Source organism: Taeniopygia guttata, chromosome 1A, assembly GCF_048771995.1.
Source record: "Taeniopygia guttata chromosome 1A, bTaeGut7.mat, whole genome shotgun sequence".
Lineage (NCBI taxonomy): Eukaryota > Metazoa > Chordata > Aves > Passeriformes > Estrildidae > Taeniopygia > Taeniopygia guttata.
The window spans coordinates 38,402,753-38,418,393 of record NC_133025.1 but is presented as its reverse complement, the minus strand read 5'-3'; the positions used below and the strand labels follow the sequence as shown (position 1 = coordinate 38,418,393).

The 15,641-nt window shown below is 36.4% G+C and overlaps 1 protein-coding gene across 1 annotated transcript in view; it reads right to left on the bottom strand.

Annotated features, from left to right (window-relative positions):
- The window catches only part of OTOGL (otogelin like), a 91,878-nt gene that overhangs the window by 66,680 nt on the left and 9,557 nt on the right, over window positions 1–15,641 (bottom strand). Inside the window, exons 7-18 of the mRNA XM_072923972.1 lie at window positions 14,876–14,997; window positions 13,544–13,749; window positions 11,368–11,495; window positions 10,646–10,752; window positions 8,351–8,457; window positions 7,522–7,647; window positions 6,704–6,812; window positions 6,421–6,467; window positions 4,928–5,073; window positions 3,280–3,403; window positions 1,468–1,645; window positions 599–723 (exon numbers count right to left, since the gene is read on the bottom strand). Of these exons, the coding sequence (XP_072780073.1) occupies window positions 599–723; window positions 1,468–1,645; window positions 3,280–3,403; window positions 4,928–5,073; window positions 6,421–6,467; window positions 6,704–6,812; window positions 7,522–7,647; window positions 8,351–8,457; window positions 10,646–10,752; window positions 11,368–11,495; window positions 13,544–13,749; window positions 14,876–14,997 (1,525 nt within the window). The remainder of the gene's footprint in view (window positions 1–598; window positions 724–1,467; window positions 1,646–3,279; window positions 3,404–4,927; window positions 5,074–6,420; window positions 6,468–6,703; window positions 6,813–7,521; window positions 7,648–8,350; window positions 8,458–10,645; window positions 10,753–11,367; window positions 11,496–13,543; window positions 13,750–14,875; window positions 14,998–15,641) is intronic.

The window sequence follows — 15,641 nt, the reverse complement described above, 5'->3', positions numbered from 1 at the left end:
CATTAATTGAAAAGAACAGCAATGCAAAAAGGAGACATGGAAAGTTCAACACAAACCATAGGCATGCCAACCAGCCAAAATTATATCTTGGCCCAGGAATTTGAACAAATTCAAGGCTCTCAGATTGTTTGCATCAGTTTTTGTCAGAGAACATAGATGGAGGATAAAGAAATTTTTAATGCAATAAGCATGGAGAAGCCAGAGACAGGACTTTTGATCTCAACACTGTCTCCTGGATTTTCTTTAACAAACATGTATCAATCTTTCCTCTCAACTGGTATAATTTACAGGACCATATATAGCTAAAAATCTGCATGTATAATAGACAGCAGAATTTTGTTCTCATTGCCAGTACACCCATCACTAAATGACCAACTAGCTTTTATTTATCAAGTATTTACTTCATTTTACATACTAAATGTATGGGGAAATGTTCTTTGCCTATGCAAAAAGAAAAAGTTAAAAAGGAAAAGAAAAGAAAGTGTACATCTAAACTTGAAACTGAAATACATTTATGTGCAACTTTTTCACAGAGGAAAGAAAGAATTGACATAATATTAAGATACAGCTAAGTGCAGACTCCCATGTAAAAACATACCATTTTGCTGATTCACGTTGCAGGGATCAACCACAGGGATATTGATAGGCATGGAGCAAGCTGAGGAAACCTTCCATGCATTGGCATGAAGTTGTGGGGTCCCTTCTATCATCCCTGCTGGAGATCTGAAAAGGAAAATATCAGCACTGCAAGCATCCTGCTGACCTTAGGGTGTATATAGGTAAGGATGCAAGTTCATTAAAAAGACTTAAATGTATAGTCACTTTGAACAATCAATTTGCCAAAAGAATTTCCATCTCTGAGGTATAAAAGAAGAGAGGGCTTGTGAAACTTTTTCCTCAATATTTTTTTCAAGTTAAAATGTTCCCACACTCCAAGTCTGCTGTGCACACAAGTTTTGTGACATTATAGCTTGAGGAACTTTGGAGGAATTAAGGTCAAAAAGTAAGGAAAGTGTGACCTTCTTATTTAAATACTCCTGTGGTTCAGAATTACATTTTTTTTACATTAAAACTTCATGTGGGGAGGAAAATCAACCAGTAGTAAGTGTCAACCATGTGAGGATGATATAAGTATTATCACCCACTCTTTTTCTCAGTGCTCATATATTTGCTCTGAAGATAAGAGAGCAACAGGAAAGGGGAAAGTGCATTAAAATAATATCATCCAGTAACTTCTAAAAATAATATGGTAGCTTCCTATAATTACTTAAGCAAAATATCTTAGAATGCCTACATTTTTGACTTTCATATTTATAAAAGTGACTGCCATTTTAATTAAGACACTTTATATTGGTTAGTTTAATAAAGTGTGAGCATGTTAATGAAATTAAATAATCAAATGGTTATGTTCAACAAAACTTTTCACTTGTTATTAAGTACAATATAAATGCACATAATGAAACTTACAGAAAATCATCTCTTAAATTTCCATTGTAAGTTCCACATAGTCCTAATGTTCTTCTCTTCCAGCTGACATCAACTTGAACATAGATCCTCTCTCCATCTTTAGCAAACAGTATCTTCAAACCAAAACTAGTTTTCAGTTGAACAAAGAAAGAAGATATATTCTGAATTTCAATTGCCCCTGAACATAGCAAAAGAAGAAAAAAAACAAAGTCGCTGAAACCCAACTTCCAGGTTGTACTGGTTTACCCATTAAATGAAAAAACAAATTTGAAAACTCAGACATAAAATGAAAAACTATACACAACCTCACCATCAGCCAAATATTCTCACCCATTCTCCATCTGAGCTTATTTCCGGTAACAACATAAATCAGGAATTCTAGCTACAATTGACATTAATAAGATCTCACACCTTTCTGTACCTGTGAGTTAGCTAAAAACCATGCTTGCACCTCTCTTTGTTTTTGTTTTTTATTTTAGAAGAAAACAATGCAACTGCAAGCCTCTGGCAATGAGAAGGCAAGACAGGAACCCCTTGTTTCTTAGTCTCCAGTGATATTACCAGAGTAATTAACAGATGCCTGTACAGTGCATTGTATCCTTAGATAGCAGGTTCTCTTTTACCACTATTGACATGACATCAGTATAGCTCCTTCCTTGGACTGTATGTGAATTGAGGCCCTATCAAATTTCCAGCTTTCCTTCCCAGCAAATCCATTATGTGAGGAAATGGAAATTTCACAGTCACAGCATTCATTTGCTACACATTGTTGGGCTACTTGCAGCTGAAGGCTTAAAGTAGATCTGCCTTCATAAGCAGCCTCTACACATGCACTCACACACAAACTCAGGTGCATAAATCAAGAGAGGAGGATAAAATCCTTAAAGATGTCCTTAGGGGATCAGACTTACTAGATAAACACAATTATCAAGAATGTGACACCAAAATACTTTTCATAGATTATATTTGTTGCAGACTGTGGAAAGAGACAAGAAAGTGAGTAGGGGCTAATTCAAAAGAAATAAAATTAAATTACCAATCAAATTATGCAGCAGAATTGTCCACATAGAGCATAACTGAGATATAAATTTCATTGCCATAGGAAACTGTGAATGCTAAAAGCAGCACACTGTGACTGGACAAATACAATGAAGAAAAGACATAACTGCAATCACCAGCACAGACTCCCTAAAATCTGTTTTGCTGAAGGCTGGGTAAGAACTTTACTCTCACTTTACTATTTTAGAGAGAGACCAAAATTCCAGTAACTGGTCAATGTAAATTTCAAAATTTAGCAATACTATTTCTACCTTCAGTGCTTAATTTTATAACATGCTGTTAAGGCTGGTTTATTTTACTATCCTTTCCAAAACTGTGAAGTAAACTGTCTGAAATCACAACATAAGTCAGCAGTGAAATCAATATAAATCCCATGGAGCACATGGATTCTATTCCATTCTATTTAGTCTAAAAAGATTTAAACAAGCTAGACCTTAGCAACAAGGTCTCTTCACCTCCTTTCTTTTTCTTACCTCTCTCTCCCTAAACACAAACAAAATAAATGGAATTTCTAGGTACTCTGTAAGATAAGAAATGCAAAGAGATGAAGGCATAATGAAGAACTGTTTTACAGACGATAAAAGTAAATTTCTATAACTGTTACTAATATACTAAGAAGTAAGTGATTGTATGCTTTTATAAGTTATGTTTAAAGAAATCCATTTTTCATAGATTGATATTATTAAAAAGTTTTGGAGCATATAAGAGACAGAATGTGAACTATGGTAATATTTCTCTTCATGCACTTCTTACCATTGAGGTTAAAAATTTGGTTAGGGACAGTTTGGATTTGACCATATCTTGTGAGAGTTACTTGTTTCCTCTCATCATCTTCAAGAACCAGTGTTATAGACTCAATGCAGGCGTGGTCAAAGTTCTAAGCAGAAACAAGTTTCACCAACAGAAAGAGGCAATGACATTAGTATTACCATGGAAAACAGAACTAAACAAACGAGGGGGGAGGGGGGAAGCATATAGAAAGGAAGTATCAGAACTGTCAACAGGTAAATCAGTTGTAAATTATCACTCAAAGCATTAAACAAGGTACTCAAAATTGTACATATAACATCATAAAACATCGCTTATGCATAATCTTCATATACTAAGAGAATGCATTTTAGCTGTTACGGCAGTATTATAGAAAGTGGGCAAATGTTCCCAGGTGCTGATACTGGGCTGAAAATTCCATATATGCACGGCCATCTTGGGTACTGCTCATTGATGGGTTAGCCATTGGTAAAGAAAGAGTCTGACCTGATCTAAATCAAGCTGCTGCAATCAGAGCACAAATGCAGCAATGCAGGAAAAAGAAGCTTTGGCACACATAAAATGTAGCGACAATCTCTGATTACAGACAAAAAGGACATAAATTGTCCAGTATGATATTACAATAATTTATAAATATCATAAACTATGTCACATGCATCATTTTAGTGTGCAATCCAGGCAGAATTTATGAACCTAAATACAGGACAAAAGCCAACACAGAATTAGCTGAAACCAAGCATCTTATGCTCCCCAGGGACCCCTCTGTTTTCATCTACAAATTTTTCAAGGTGCCTAGAGTTCTACAAAGGGTTATTACCGGTGGCAACCTTATTTTTCAGTGGCTACCTAACCAAACATTTCATGCTTGAGGCCACCTGAAATGGAGAAACAGCTGTTTCAACACCTATGCAGGAGAAGGAGGTGCTTACAAGAAAGGCAGAGAGGCACCAGCTCATAATCAAGCTTTTGAAAGGAGGACATGAAAGACAGTCCCAGAGTAGGGCACTGGTCCTTGCTGAGGTGTTCAGACATCCCTGTCCTCAGCACATGATCAGCTGTGGGTCACAGTCTCAAGACTCTTCTCCTGAGAGCCTAATAGCATCATTAAATCCACTCTCATAGGTACGTACTCTTTATAAGCACCTTTATTCCTAAAGCCTGTTGTTGAATGTCTGCCAAAATATTTTCTAACGAGTATGTGTGGTGCCTAGTATCATAGATGATTGTCTAAAAGGCATTGTTCCAACAAATTAAATATGTTATGTCAAATAAAATCTAACGCTACAAAAAAAATTCTTGCCTAAATAGTGATGTATTAAACCTACAGTTCTGCCAAATGCAGCTTTTCCAAAGCCTGACATCTGTTGGTACCATAACTAAAGGTGTTTACACAACTTTAATGTGCGTAAATTAGTAACTCTTTAGACTTGATCCCTCTAAAGTTGCAATAGCTTTTACAAAGGGCAATATAACATGTAGCAACACAAACAATTACAAAAAAAAAAGCTGTAAGATGGTTTCAGTTTATATTTTCTATTTGACATTACCAAGTAGTTTACAGTAGGACTTACAGAAGATTGCCTGAATAGGGATGGACCTGATTGTTTCAACATCTCAAAAAAATGTGGCTTACCTGTCCACAAGGTGCTTTTTGTAAAGTGATTGTGAATTTGTTTTTTCCAGTGCCTTTTACCAAAATGTACTGGCAAATCCCAAGAAAGGTAAAATGACGTCCATCAAATGTCGTGAAATGAGAGCTGCCTGTGATGGAGCACTCAGCTTGAGAGAAAGAGTATAAGGAATGTTCACTTACATAAAAATGTATCATTATTCTGCAAATCATGTAAGAGAGGGGAAAAAAAGGAACTTTCTCCTTATTTCTAAGTATACAATCCAGGCTAACTTTAATTTAGCTAACAACAATGGCATTTAGAAACAAATTATGTTAGAAACATCTGTTTCCAATAAATATCATCTCATAAAGAACACATCCATGTGCGGCATCTTTTGGTTCTAACTAGGTGAGATACCTATGACTAAAATACAAAAGACTTTTCTCTTTACTACAGTTCAGAAACATCCTAGAATCTTATTGTCAATTTTTCCCATGACTCAATATGAAAGAGGACAAGCTTCTTTCTCCATCCTTCTAGGTATTGTGGAACTGCTTCTTACCACAGGTAGGATGCAGGTGTCATGAGGCAACACATTTCTGGGGTTTTTCCAGAAGCAAGTCTCCAGCTCATTCCCACTTACCACACTTTCATTCACACCATGGGATAGCATCAGAGCACACAAACTAGATCCATTTTGGCTGCAGGACGTGCTCTGTTGGAGCATATCTAACGTGCTCCCACCACTAACAGCAACTCTGTCCCTAGGACCGGGCCAAAGTAGTCGTAATGAATCCTCCACGTGCACATACAACACACACAAGACATAAAGAGTGCTTCTCAATGGAAATTGTTTTACATTACAGATCCACACTGTCAAGCCTGCTTAGGAACTGTTGAGCCTTGCTATCTCGTTCAAAGAGAGCTCCATAATTTGTACAAAAAAATCTTTCACAAGCTTTGTAATATAACCTTGTCTGAGGTTATATGTTGAACTATCAAGGGAATTTTACCACCTGTCTGCTGCATGTTACTCCATGTAGCTCATTCAACAGAGACATGCTATTTTTAAAGATAAGGATGATTATTCAAACATGAATTGCTATTACAAGAGAGAAAATCCAGCCCACATCACCAGAATGATGGTTTTCTTATTACTTACAATAAAGTGGCACCAGAAAGTGAGGAGATCCTTATACCTGGCCTAGGTATTGCACAGGCAGTAAAAACACACTATCTGTGGCAAATAAGATTAAGCATAAGCAAGAGATAGAAAACAACATGTGGATATAGCACAGAGATAGGAGAAGCACATGAGAAAATGCAGGATGAGTATGATCAGCAAATAACAGCTTCATTCCAGCTGGCCCACAGCAACTGCCAATATCCATCTGCTTAATCTTTCTTTCTGAACTGGCAGCCAAAAGCCTTGGATCATATATGGTTCTGTTGTCTTTAGAAAAATTTATCATTTTTGTTATGAAGTGAGAAAAGAGTAATGAAATACAAATACCTGGACAATCATGATCAGTGCAGTTCCAAATGCCACCAACGCAAATACTAAAAAGGAAAATCACAAAACAGAGTAAAAATGTTCCGATCGTTAGCAAAATAAGTAGATTTGAGTAAATTAATATGCCTTGAATTCACACAGAATACCCTGTATATTATAATGATACACGGGTCTCAGACTGTAAAACGTAATCAGCAACTATTATTTAAAATTTAAGTTGACTAAGTTAAACTAACTATGGACAGTGGTCCTAAAGAGATGAAACACGCAGGCTTTCACCTACCAGTTGCTGCATTCTTGTTCAATTTTTGAGCCTACAGGGAAAGCGGTTCCATGATAAACACAAGGACAATTTGACAAAGAGATACAAGTTCCATTTTCCATAATGAGACCTGTTGGGAAACAAGTTAATTAATAAGATATAAAGCAAATTAACAAACCCCAGATCACTGCTCTTCCCTCAAGAGGAGTGAGGGACTCAAACATTCCACTCTCCCAGGAGGTGACGTTATCAGTCTTAAACAAGGACCAGGAAAAACATTTTCCCAGCGAGTGCAGAGAGCCCAGAGCTCAGCTCCCTAATAAGAAGTTGTCACTGTAAATTTTTGCTTTATGAAAATGTTTGCCTTAAGCATGAAAAACTGTACAGACTCAAAAATGAAAAGATTCTGAAATCTCACTATCTTTAGTCTGTCTAGAACTAGGATGGTTCATAGTCCATTCAATAATTTTTGTCCCATACAGGTCTCAGAAACTTTGGTTTCTTGTACAGAGCATGACCCATTCTGTTTAAACAAAATTTCTGTAGATTTTTTAATAATTCAAATAAAGTAGACTAAATCTGTGCAATATATTATTGTAGGAAGCACTAGTAACATTCCAGATTTTAACTGATATTGCATGCTGAGACACCTTTTTATTCTAGATAAATGTTTATCACACAATAAAGGCCAGAATCACTGTGACAATAACATCTAAAGCAAAATTTACAATAGTCATAATTTTCAGGCCTTAACTTTAACCATAGTCTATTTAGACATCATTATGATGTTGTATACTAGCTTTACACATATTTTCTGAAATAACATTGACAATATTTACCATCTGGACAGTAACAGCCATCTAAACAGTGCAGATTGCTGCCAAGACAATCCTTTTCAAATGTGCAAGTTGGTGGACAACAACTGATACAGTCACGATGAACAAAGGTGTCTTCACACTTCTCAGCTAAAAAAAAACCCCATGGTATATTGAACATTAGTGCAATTTCTCCTTCCATTCTAGAAAATCCATTTCTATCAAATAAACACTGTGCAGCTCTTCTGATATAGATAGGTAATCAGATCAAGTAAAACGGATGTTTTGGAAGAGTTTTAACTGATGTACTATAGTGAAGCTCTTGTCAATATTTAAGTCTTTCTTTAGTAAATCCTTATATCATCTCTCCAAAATAAGTTATAGCTTCTGTGACATTCTGTGAATGTGTTCATATCTCAGCTAGTTCTAAGCCTTGTGCAAGAGAATGAGCTGCAACTGATGGGTGGTAGTGATAAAAAGAAGGAACTGGATTAACTACGTTAATTCTGTTATAGGGCCAGTAGAGGCTGAGAGGTCTTCTGGGACAAAGAGCAACAGCAAATCTCCACAGATGTTTGCTCTTTGTCCTAGAGTATGATTAGCACACATAATGTTTCAAGAAATCCTCAGAAACATGAATTTTGTATGGATCTAAATCATAGCATAATGGAATTAAAATATTCCTCGAGCAAGTCTTTGACTTCATTATTTCCCAGCAAGAGTGAAACTGGCTGATCAGTTGGAGTATCAGGTTTGAGTTCTACAAGGAAAAATATTGTCAAGATGGAATATTTGAACTTAATACATGGGATATCTCAAAGGTCATGTAGTACGCTTTATTGAAGAGTCTTACTACAGGCAGGAAAGTCATCCCTCCAGTCCCGCACCGGGGACCCAGCGTGAGAACATGCTCTAGCATACTCTGTCACTGCCCTGCAGTATGTTTCATCATCATCCACTCTGAAATGATAAAATAAGAGAATAATCAAGGAATACAAATCCAGTCTAAAAATTTCTGCCATGTGACACAGCACAGGATATTTCACACATAGCTGACAGCACTCGATCATAAAGGCACACAGGGAAAACATAAAAAGGAATGAGCTATACTGAATACACTATTGTGGTTTTATCATTTGATCTCATAAAAAGTTATTTCATTTTAATGTTACAACAATGAATAAAACCACTAATCTATTATTTTTAAAAAGAGCTGCTTGAAGTGAAAGAGAAACAGGACCTTTTCTTGAAGACAACAGACAATTCAACAGTCTCAAGATCCCCATCTCAGGCTTCTCCCTCCTGCATGATGTAAAAACTCTGACCTACACTTACAAAAGACATTCCGGTTCAAGTGAGAACTTCAAGTCTCCAGTTGCCTTGAACTTAGACAAGAAGAACCCTATTAGTGGACTCCTGACCTTGTGCTGAAGTTCTCAGAGTCAGAAGTATTATCCACTGAATACTGTGGACAGACTCAGGGATTTACAGCACAGCCTTGGGCAGAGACAAGATTTCTGCCTTATTCTATACAGAAGAAGCTGTACGGTGCATTTTTACCGGAATCAAGTAAAAAGATATTCATTAATATTTAGGCAAGTTCAAATTTTATTCAGATGTAAGTCACATACAGTGAAATACCACCAAACTTTTGTTACTGTGAAAGTCTAACAACTCATATTTGCTGTGGAAGATTTGATGCCAAAATAAACTAGTCATAACATGACATTTCTATTATAAGCATGTTTATGACAGATCAACTGAGTGTGCCTCTTAGCACACAGGATCATGCTTCCAAAATTAATCGTCTTAAAATATGTTGTATTGTGTTTGTGTTCTGCTTTCAACACATCTATTATCAAATCAAACACCACTACACTCTTTGTTACAGTGATCAGAGTCTCTCCAACTCTTCCTATCTAATCCAATTAAATGGGTCTTAATAGAAAGAATACTTGGAGTATACTATGGCCACACAAAAAACCTTCATAAACTGACACTAATCCACAAGAAGAGTGGTCTCTTTTATAAACAAAATAAGCCTAAATTAATGAATTTCTGAGACATAGAAATGTCAAAGTTTTTAACATTCACAAAATTCACAACACACATCAGATTGTTCACAAAAAATCCAACCCTCCTTAACACCACAGCACCAATTCAATATCCTACTTGAAAAAAATGGCTTTCATTATTCTTCAAAAGTCACAGTAAATTCCTGAGTTACACAGAGACCATACACAGGCAACTCATGTCTTTTCTGAGCAACACCAGTGTTTGCCTACAAACACAAATTCTTCTATCTTGACTCTATGGTAAATCAGAAAACTAAACATTCATAGAAAATGGAACTAAGAAGTTGTAATGGATTGTACTGAGGGATCCTTATGTTTAGTCTTGTGATCCTTTCTGTGTGCTTTTGATTAAACTGGTGATACTCTGAAAATTATATAGTCTGGAAAAAATCCTCCTATTTCTGACAATTACTTCTACATTTGAAAACCTTACTAAAAAGAAAGTGGTACTTTGCCCAATTATCTCTTCAATTACTAGAGCACAGTTTTAAATTGAATTAATCAGGATACCAGGTTGCCTACAATGCCAGCAGATGAGGGGGTGTGACTCCCAATGAGTTGAATTTCTTTAGGCAGTGCTGAATGTAAGTAAATGTCACCATTTTGTAAAAATTCTACTAATTTTAATAATAGTGGTTATTCATAAAAAGTCAGTCCAGCTGTGTCTAACAAATAGCCCAGCTCCTCCAGTATTGTTGAGATTTCTTCCTAGCATCATCTCCACATAGTTCTGTTTATGGGCCTCCAGATAAAAGTTTAATGGGTTTTTTGTGATTAGCAACTCACCTTTTGTCATGAGTGATTCTCCATTAATTTACCCTACACTTATTTGTCCAGTGTATCCTTGAATCTATGCAAGCCCTTAGCAATCAAAATATTCCTTGTCAGGCTGGTTCTGTGCCCTTTGTTCCTACATAAATCACCCCCTGAGAAACCCCATCTCTTTCATTTTCATTTCCATTTCACTTTCATCTTCCCAACTTCCCACAATGTTCTTTCATTCTGGTCCCACACAAAAGACTGAGCATTCATTTCATGTGTCAAGTTAAATACACAAGAATTCCAGTACTTACCTGCAAAGATCATTCATACAGCTTGAAATGTAAGAATACGGATCTATACTTTCATGACAGCTGAGAAAAGGAAACTGTAGGAATATTTGGCACTTGAAGAATATGTCCTGTGCATTAAAGAGAATCAGTAAATGGAAGTTAGCCAATATTTTCTGAACAGGCATCATTCTCTTTCACTTTGTTTCCCTAGCCTAAGGTCCTTTATATCCCCATTAAAATTTGAGCATGGTGCTGTCTCAATTTACTATTATATCTCTTTCATTATTCTTCCTAGAATATTTCCTCTGTGCCTAGGCGTGCTTGACTGCATGCTGGTCCTAAACTACCTGGGATGAAAAAGTGTGAAATGGCAAAGAAAAGCATTTTGTGTCAATACAGTAGCTGACCTGCAACTATTTCTGCAGTATTTCACAGTCACTAAAATAATGAGGTGCAAGATGCCAGAACTGGAAATTGAACCCAAGTTTAATGCAGTAATGAAGAGCTCTGCCAGCAGACTGGTGCCACTTGGCACATCCAATCTGAGCCTTTGTACTTTTAAGCTAAACGTATGAAGAACTTCAGGCACTCCCTAGCAACAGCCCTGATCCAAATCTTTCCCAAAGCCTCAACATTGTGTATATTGTTAGATTCTTGTACCATCAGTAGGCAGGGAAGATTAAGAAAAGACATGTATACATATGCATGTATCTAAGCATATACATAAAATATAATTTATTTACCTCAGTGGATTCTGGATTGGCTGAGCAAGGACTGGAAAAATCTGAGGCAATAGGGACACAAGCTATATCATCTGAGGCTTCCACAGCCCAGCTATTTGCAAATTCAGCAATGTCTTCTGTATATTCACCTACTGCATAAAAACATCAGGAGACCAGCAATAAAAAAATTTTGTCAACACAAACACATAAGACAGCTTTGAAAATTTTAGTTCTTTTTCAATATGCTCATTACCTCAATCACAGACGATTTCCAAGTACAAGTCATAAAGAAAAGTAATATCTTTCTTTTTTTTACTTCAGGTTGCATTTTATACTACATTTAAATAAAAATACTGAAAAATACATGCCAAGGTTTCAGCTTGGGTTATTTTAAGTTCAATCACTGATAATTTCATAACGAATATACAAATAATGACAAGTGTAAGGCATTGAATACTTAGGAAAAAATACATTTGTTTGAAGCAATTTAAGTCTTTCATAACATTTCACAAAGGTCAGTTATGGCTATTATCTCCCTCCTTTCCCTTATTGCAGAAAAGCCCTACAACACACACACACACACAAGATGCCCAGCTCTCCTCACAGCATGAGCATGGAGGAATTAATGAACAAGATGCACGACTGGAAGTCATGGCAACAGGCTTAGATACATGAACTATACAAGAAGGTTGGCAGTAAAAAAACAGACACAAAATTCCTGTATACTTGAAGAAAGAACTAAATATTTCATTTTCTCTAAATTCTTAATTAAGTTAAAAAGGGTATATTGCCTCCACTTTGAAGAACCTGGCAGTAATTGTCTGTGCTACAGTTATCTATATCCATGCATCACTAGGAGACAAGATATTGAAATTAAATTAGCTAGAGGGTTTTTTTTTTTCCTACACAGCTGTACTATAGAAGACTTAATCTAACTTCTAGCACAAGAGGTGCAAAGATGGACACAAAGAGCTGCAATGTAGAAAGTCACAAAGCACACAGATGAGATATATATACTTGGATATTCACAAATAAATTACTATAAGATCCTAACAATCAGTTTGTTTTACTTAAGAGTGAGGGAGACTTAAAATATTTCTTCCTCTCTGACAGAGTAGTTCTTTATGTAGAAATCCCTTCCCAAACATAAAAGGCTGGGGCTTAATCTAGAGGCTTATTTTGTTTGTGTAAGAGAGTGAGAAAAATCCTCATATTTTCAAGCTTGTTCTTGTTCCTTTTTTTTTTTTTTCTCCACATTAGTTGCAAGTATGACAAAAGTTCCCATGGAGTATTCCCTACCTAGGCTGCAGAATACAAGTTTAAAACCTCAGATTATTAAAACCTCAGACACAGCACAAATCAGCTCCTCATTCTAGAGGGTAGTAAGAGGCCCTTAGTCCATCATACCAACAAGGAGATCCAAGGAACTCCCAGGAAACAGCTTGGAAATTTATTTATTTCAACTAGGATTTTTATGATGTTGCTATAAAAGAATGACTCAAGATGGTGCTCTTCCCTCCATCTTTAAACACAGAGAAAACCATAAACATTTGTTTATGTATTCATTGTTTGAAGGTATTTTCATCAGGTAGTGTTGATGTTGAGGCGGTTGTGACACAAAGTATAGACAGTAAGTGGTTTCAGATGGCAACTTTTTATTCTCGAAGATGGCTGACCTTTTATACACTTTCTAATTGTTTATACTTCTTCTACCCTAACTATTGGCCACAATAATTCAGCATAACACGATTGGTGAAAAGTAACAGTGACTTCAGCTAACTTTCTAAAAATACTTTGTCCAGATGCAAAGTTCTCTCCTTATCTTTCTTCAGTTCCTCTCTTCTCTTGGTCTCCTTGGTAACAGCCTTGGAGAAAGCTCCTTAATCAGCTTCCTCTTGCTTCTCAGCTTCTTTAGCTAACAGGCCCGCTGTTAGCCCCTTCCACAAGGTAGGATAAACATGCCCCAAGTGTTTTGCTGAGCAAGAGGTTTAAATGCACGTATAAATACTTTCTTGAACTAGGACCTTTTCCCATTGCTTCTTTAATGATGAGGAGAAGTCAAAGTAGAGCAGATATACTATTTTACTGAAATAACTGAAACAGGACTGCCTTTTTACAGCATTATATTTATACAGCATTTTATTTAAAGTGAATATGGAACCTGTTCACACAAAGTAAGGGTAAGCTATTTACTTACTATTTTGAAGTATCAGGTCATCATACTTATTGCCATTAAAATTTCCACAAAGGCCACAAGGTTTTCCCTTATGATCTTCTGTCAGCTTAATATAAATACCAGAGTTTCCATCCCAAGCAAGAGAAAAACCAAAGGTAGTCTTCACCAGAATATAGTCAGCCAGCCTCTCAATGAAAGCATTTCCAACTGTCTGAGGCAATATTAATCTGGAAAAATATAGTCTACATCAAAGATCTCAGACGAGATGAGGTTCATGCTAGAAAAATACCACATAAAACATTACCTTCTAACTCAACACTTTTTCCTGAGTGTACACAGTCACTCCATTCAATTCTTCATCATGTTTTTACTATCTTATGTTTACTTCTCTCTATCAACCATCAAGAATGAGTGCTTTCTGCTGTATCACCTATCAGTTGTACCAATTATGGGCTTGAAAGAATAACACATCTTTGCTTTTAAGGCCTGGCACACCGCATTGAGGAATACTTGAGTGCACAAGTATGCTGCATTGGGCAAGGAGACCACCAGCAGCCCTCTGGGCAATGGGTCACCACTGGGTTAGACATCAGCAAAAGGAGGAACTTGCAGTACAGAAAACACCACTGACAAAAAAGTTGGAACTCTTCCTCCTTTGGTGAAAGACCACTGAACAATAATAGAGATAGATCTAATCCCAGGCTTGCAAAGTTGCTTCTGTTGGGTTGAACAGTATCGCTGTAGCTACCATTCTCAGATACTAAAGGAATTCCAAAGGGGATGGCAAAAGCACGTCAACAACTTTCTTAAAATTTCTTTACTTTATCAACCAGTAAAATATACTTATGGTAGCCTTAAGTGCATCTTTTTACTTACAAAAAGAAAGGTAAATTTGGAGGTTTGATGTACCTCAGGGATATTTTGTGGAGTTTTTGCCCCAAAGGGGCTTTATATCTTTGTTTTAACCAGTTCAGACTCATTTAGAAGATCATGTCTTATATTAGCTATAGCTACCAAGAATAATGATTGCCTTGTTCAAAATGCTATCAGTATGCACCAGGGATTAGATGGGACTGCCTGAAACAGACTTTGTAAAAAGAAGGAATAAATAATTGTTAGGTTACAGCTGAGAAGTTGAACACAGTACATGCAGGGAGTGTATTCTCATGTATTACATCAGTTCTGTCACAGCTGCTCAGACTAGAGCACTATCAGCCCCCATACAGAACAGCAAGGGATCCATAAAGGTACAGATCAATTTATTTTATCTGGATTGTGCAAGAATCATCCATTTCCCAAACCCCACATTATCTTTTTGCAATAAAATATTAAACTCTCCATTAGAACACTTACCTGATTCCACTTTTTCTTACTTCATGTCCAGAAATCATTATTTCTTCTTGGTTTGAAAAAAATAAGCTGACAGACCTATGACAAGTATATACTGAACCATAACAGTGAGGACTGTTATGAACCTTTGAGGGAAAAAAATAGGCACACAATAAGAATAAATGCTTGTCCTCAATAATTTTGCACCTTTTTTATTAAATTCATATATGATATTTTACATTTTTATGCTCTAGTTACTGAAAGAGTTTTAAAAATAAATACTAGAATATTGCAAAGTCACAATTACAAACATATGTAAAACTCAAAGTTCACACTACACAACACTACTGAGAAATACAGCAACTGTTTGATAGTGCATAGCATGACAGGCCAGTGGTACAAATACCAGTTAAAGGAGTCAGGTGTTTTACACTGACAAACTTCAGAGACATTGTAGTGAGCTAGCTTATAGAGGCCAAAGTAGGAGCTTGTTACCTGCACTGAAGAAACACCCCTACTTCTCTGTTTCTAGAGATCTGAACTACAAAACAGGATTACAAACCGTACAGAATCTCAGTGTAACAGCAGAACTCTCCCTGCCTGCTGAGACTGGTACTAGCTGAACTACAGCATGCCCTCCTGAACCACTCAGGATTTCTTGAGATTTTGAAGTGCTGCCACAGATTATGGCAGGCATCTGAGTTAATGGATCCGTTAAAATCTGTTTTGCACTGGCTTTCCAGCCCTGCTAATGGAGAAAGGTAGAGTTTTCTGAAGTGTGCTTCTCTCC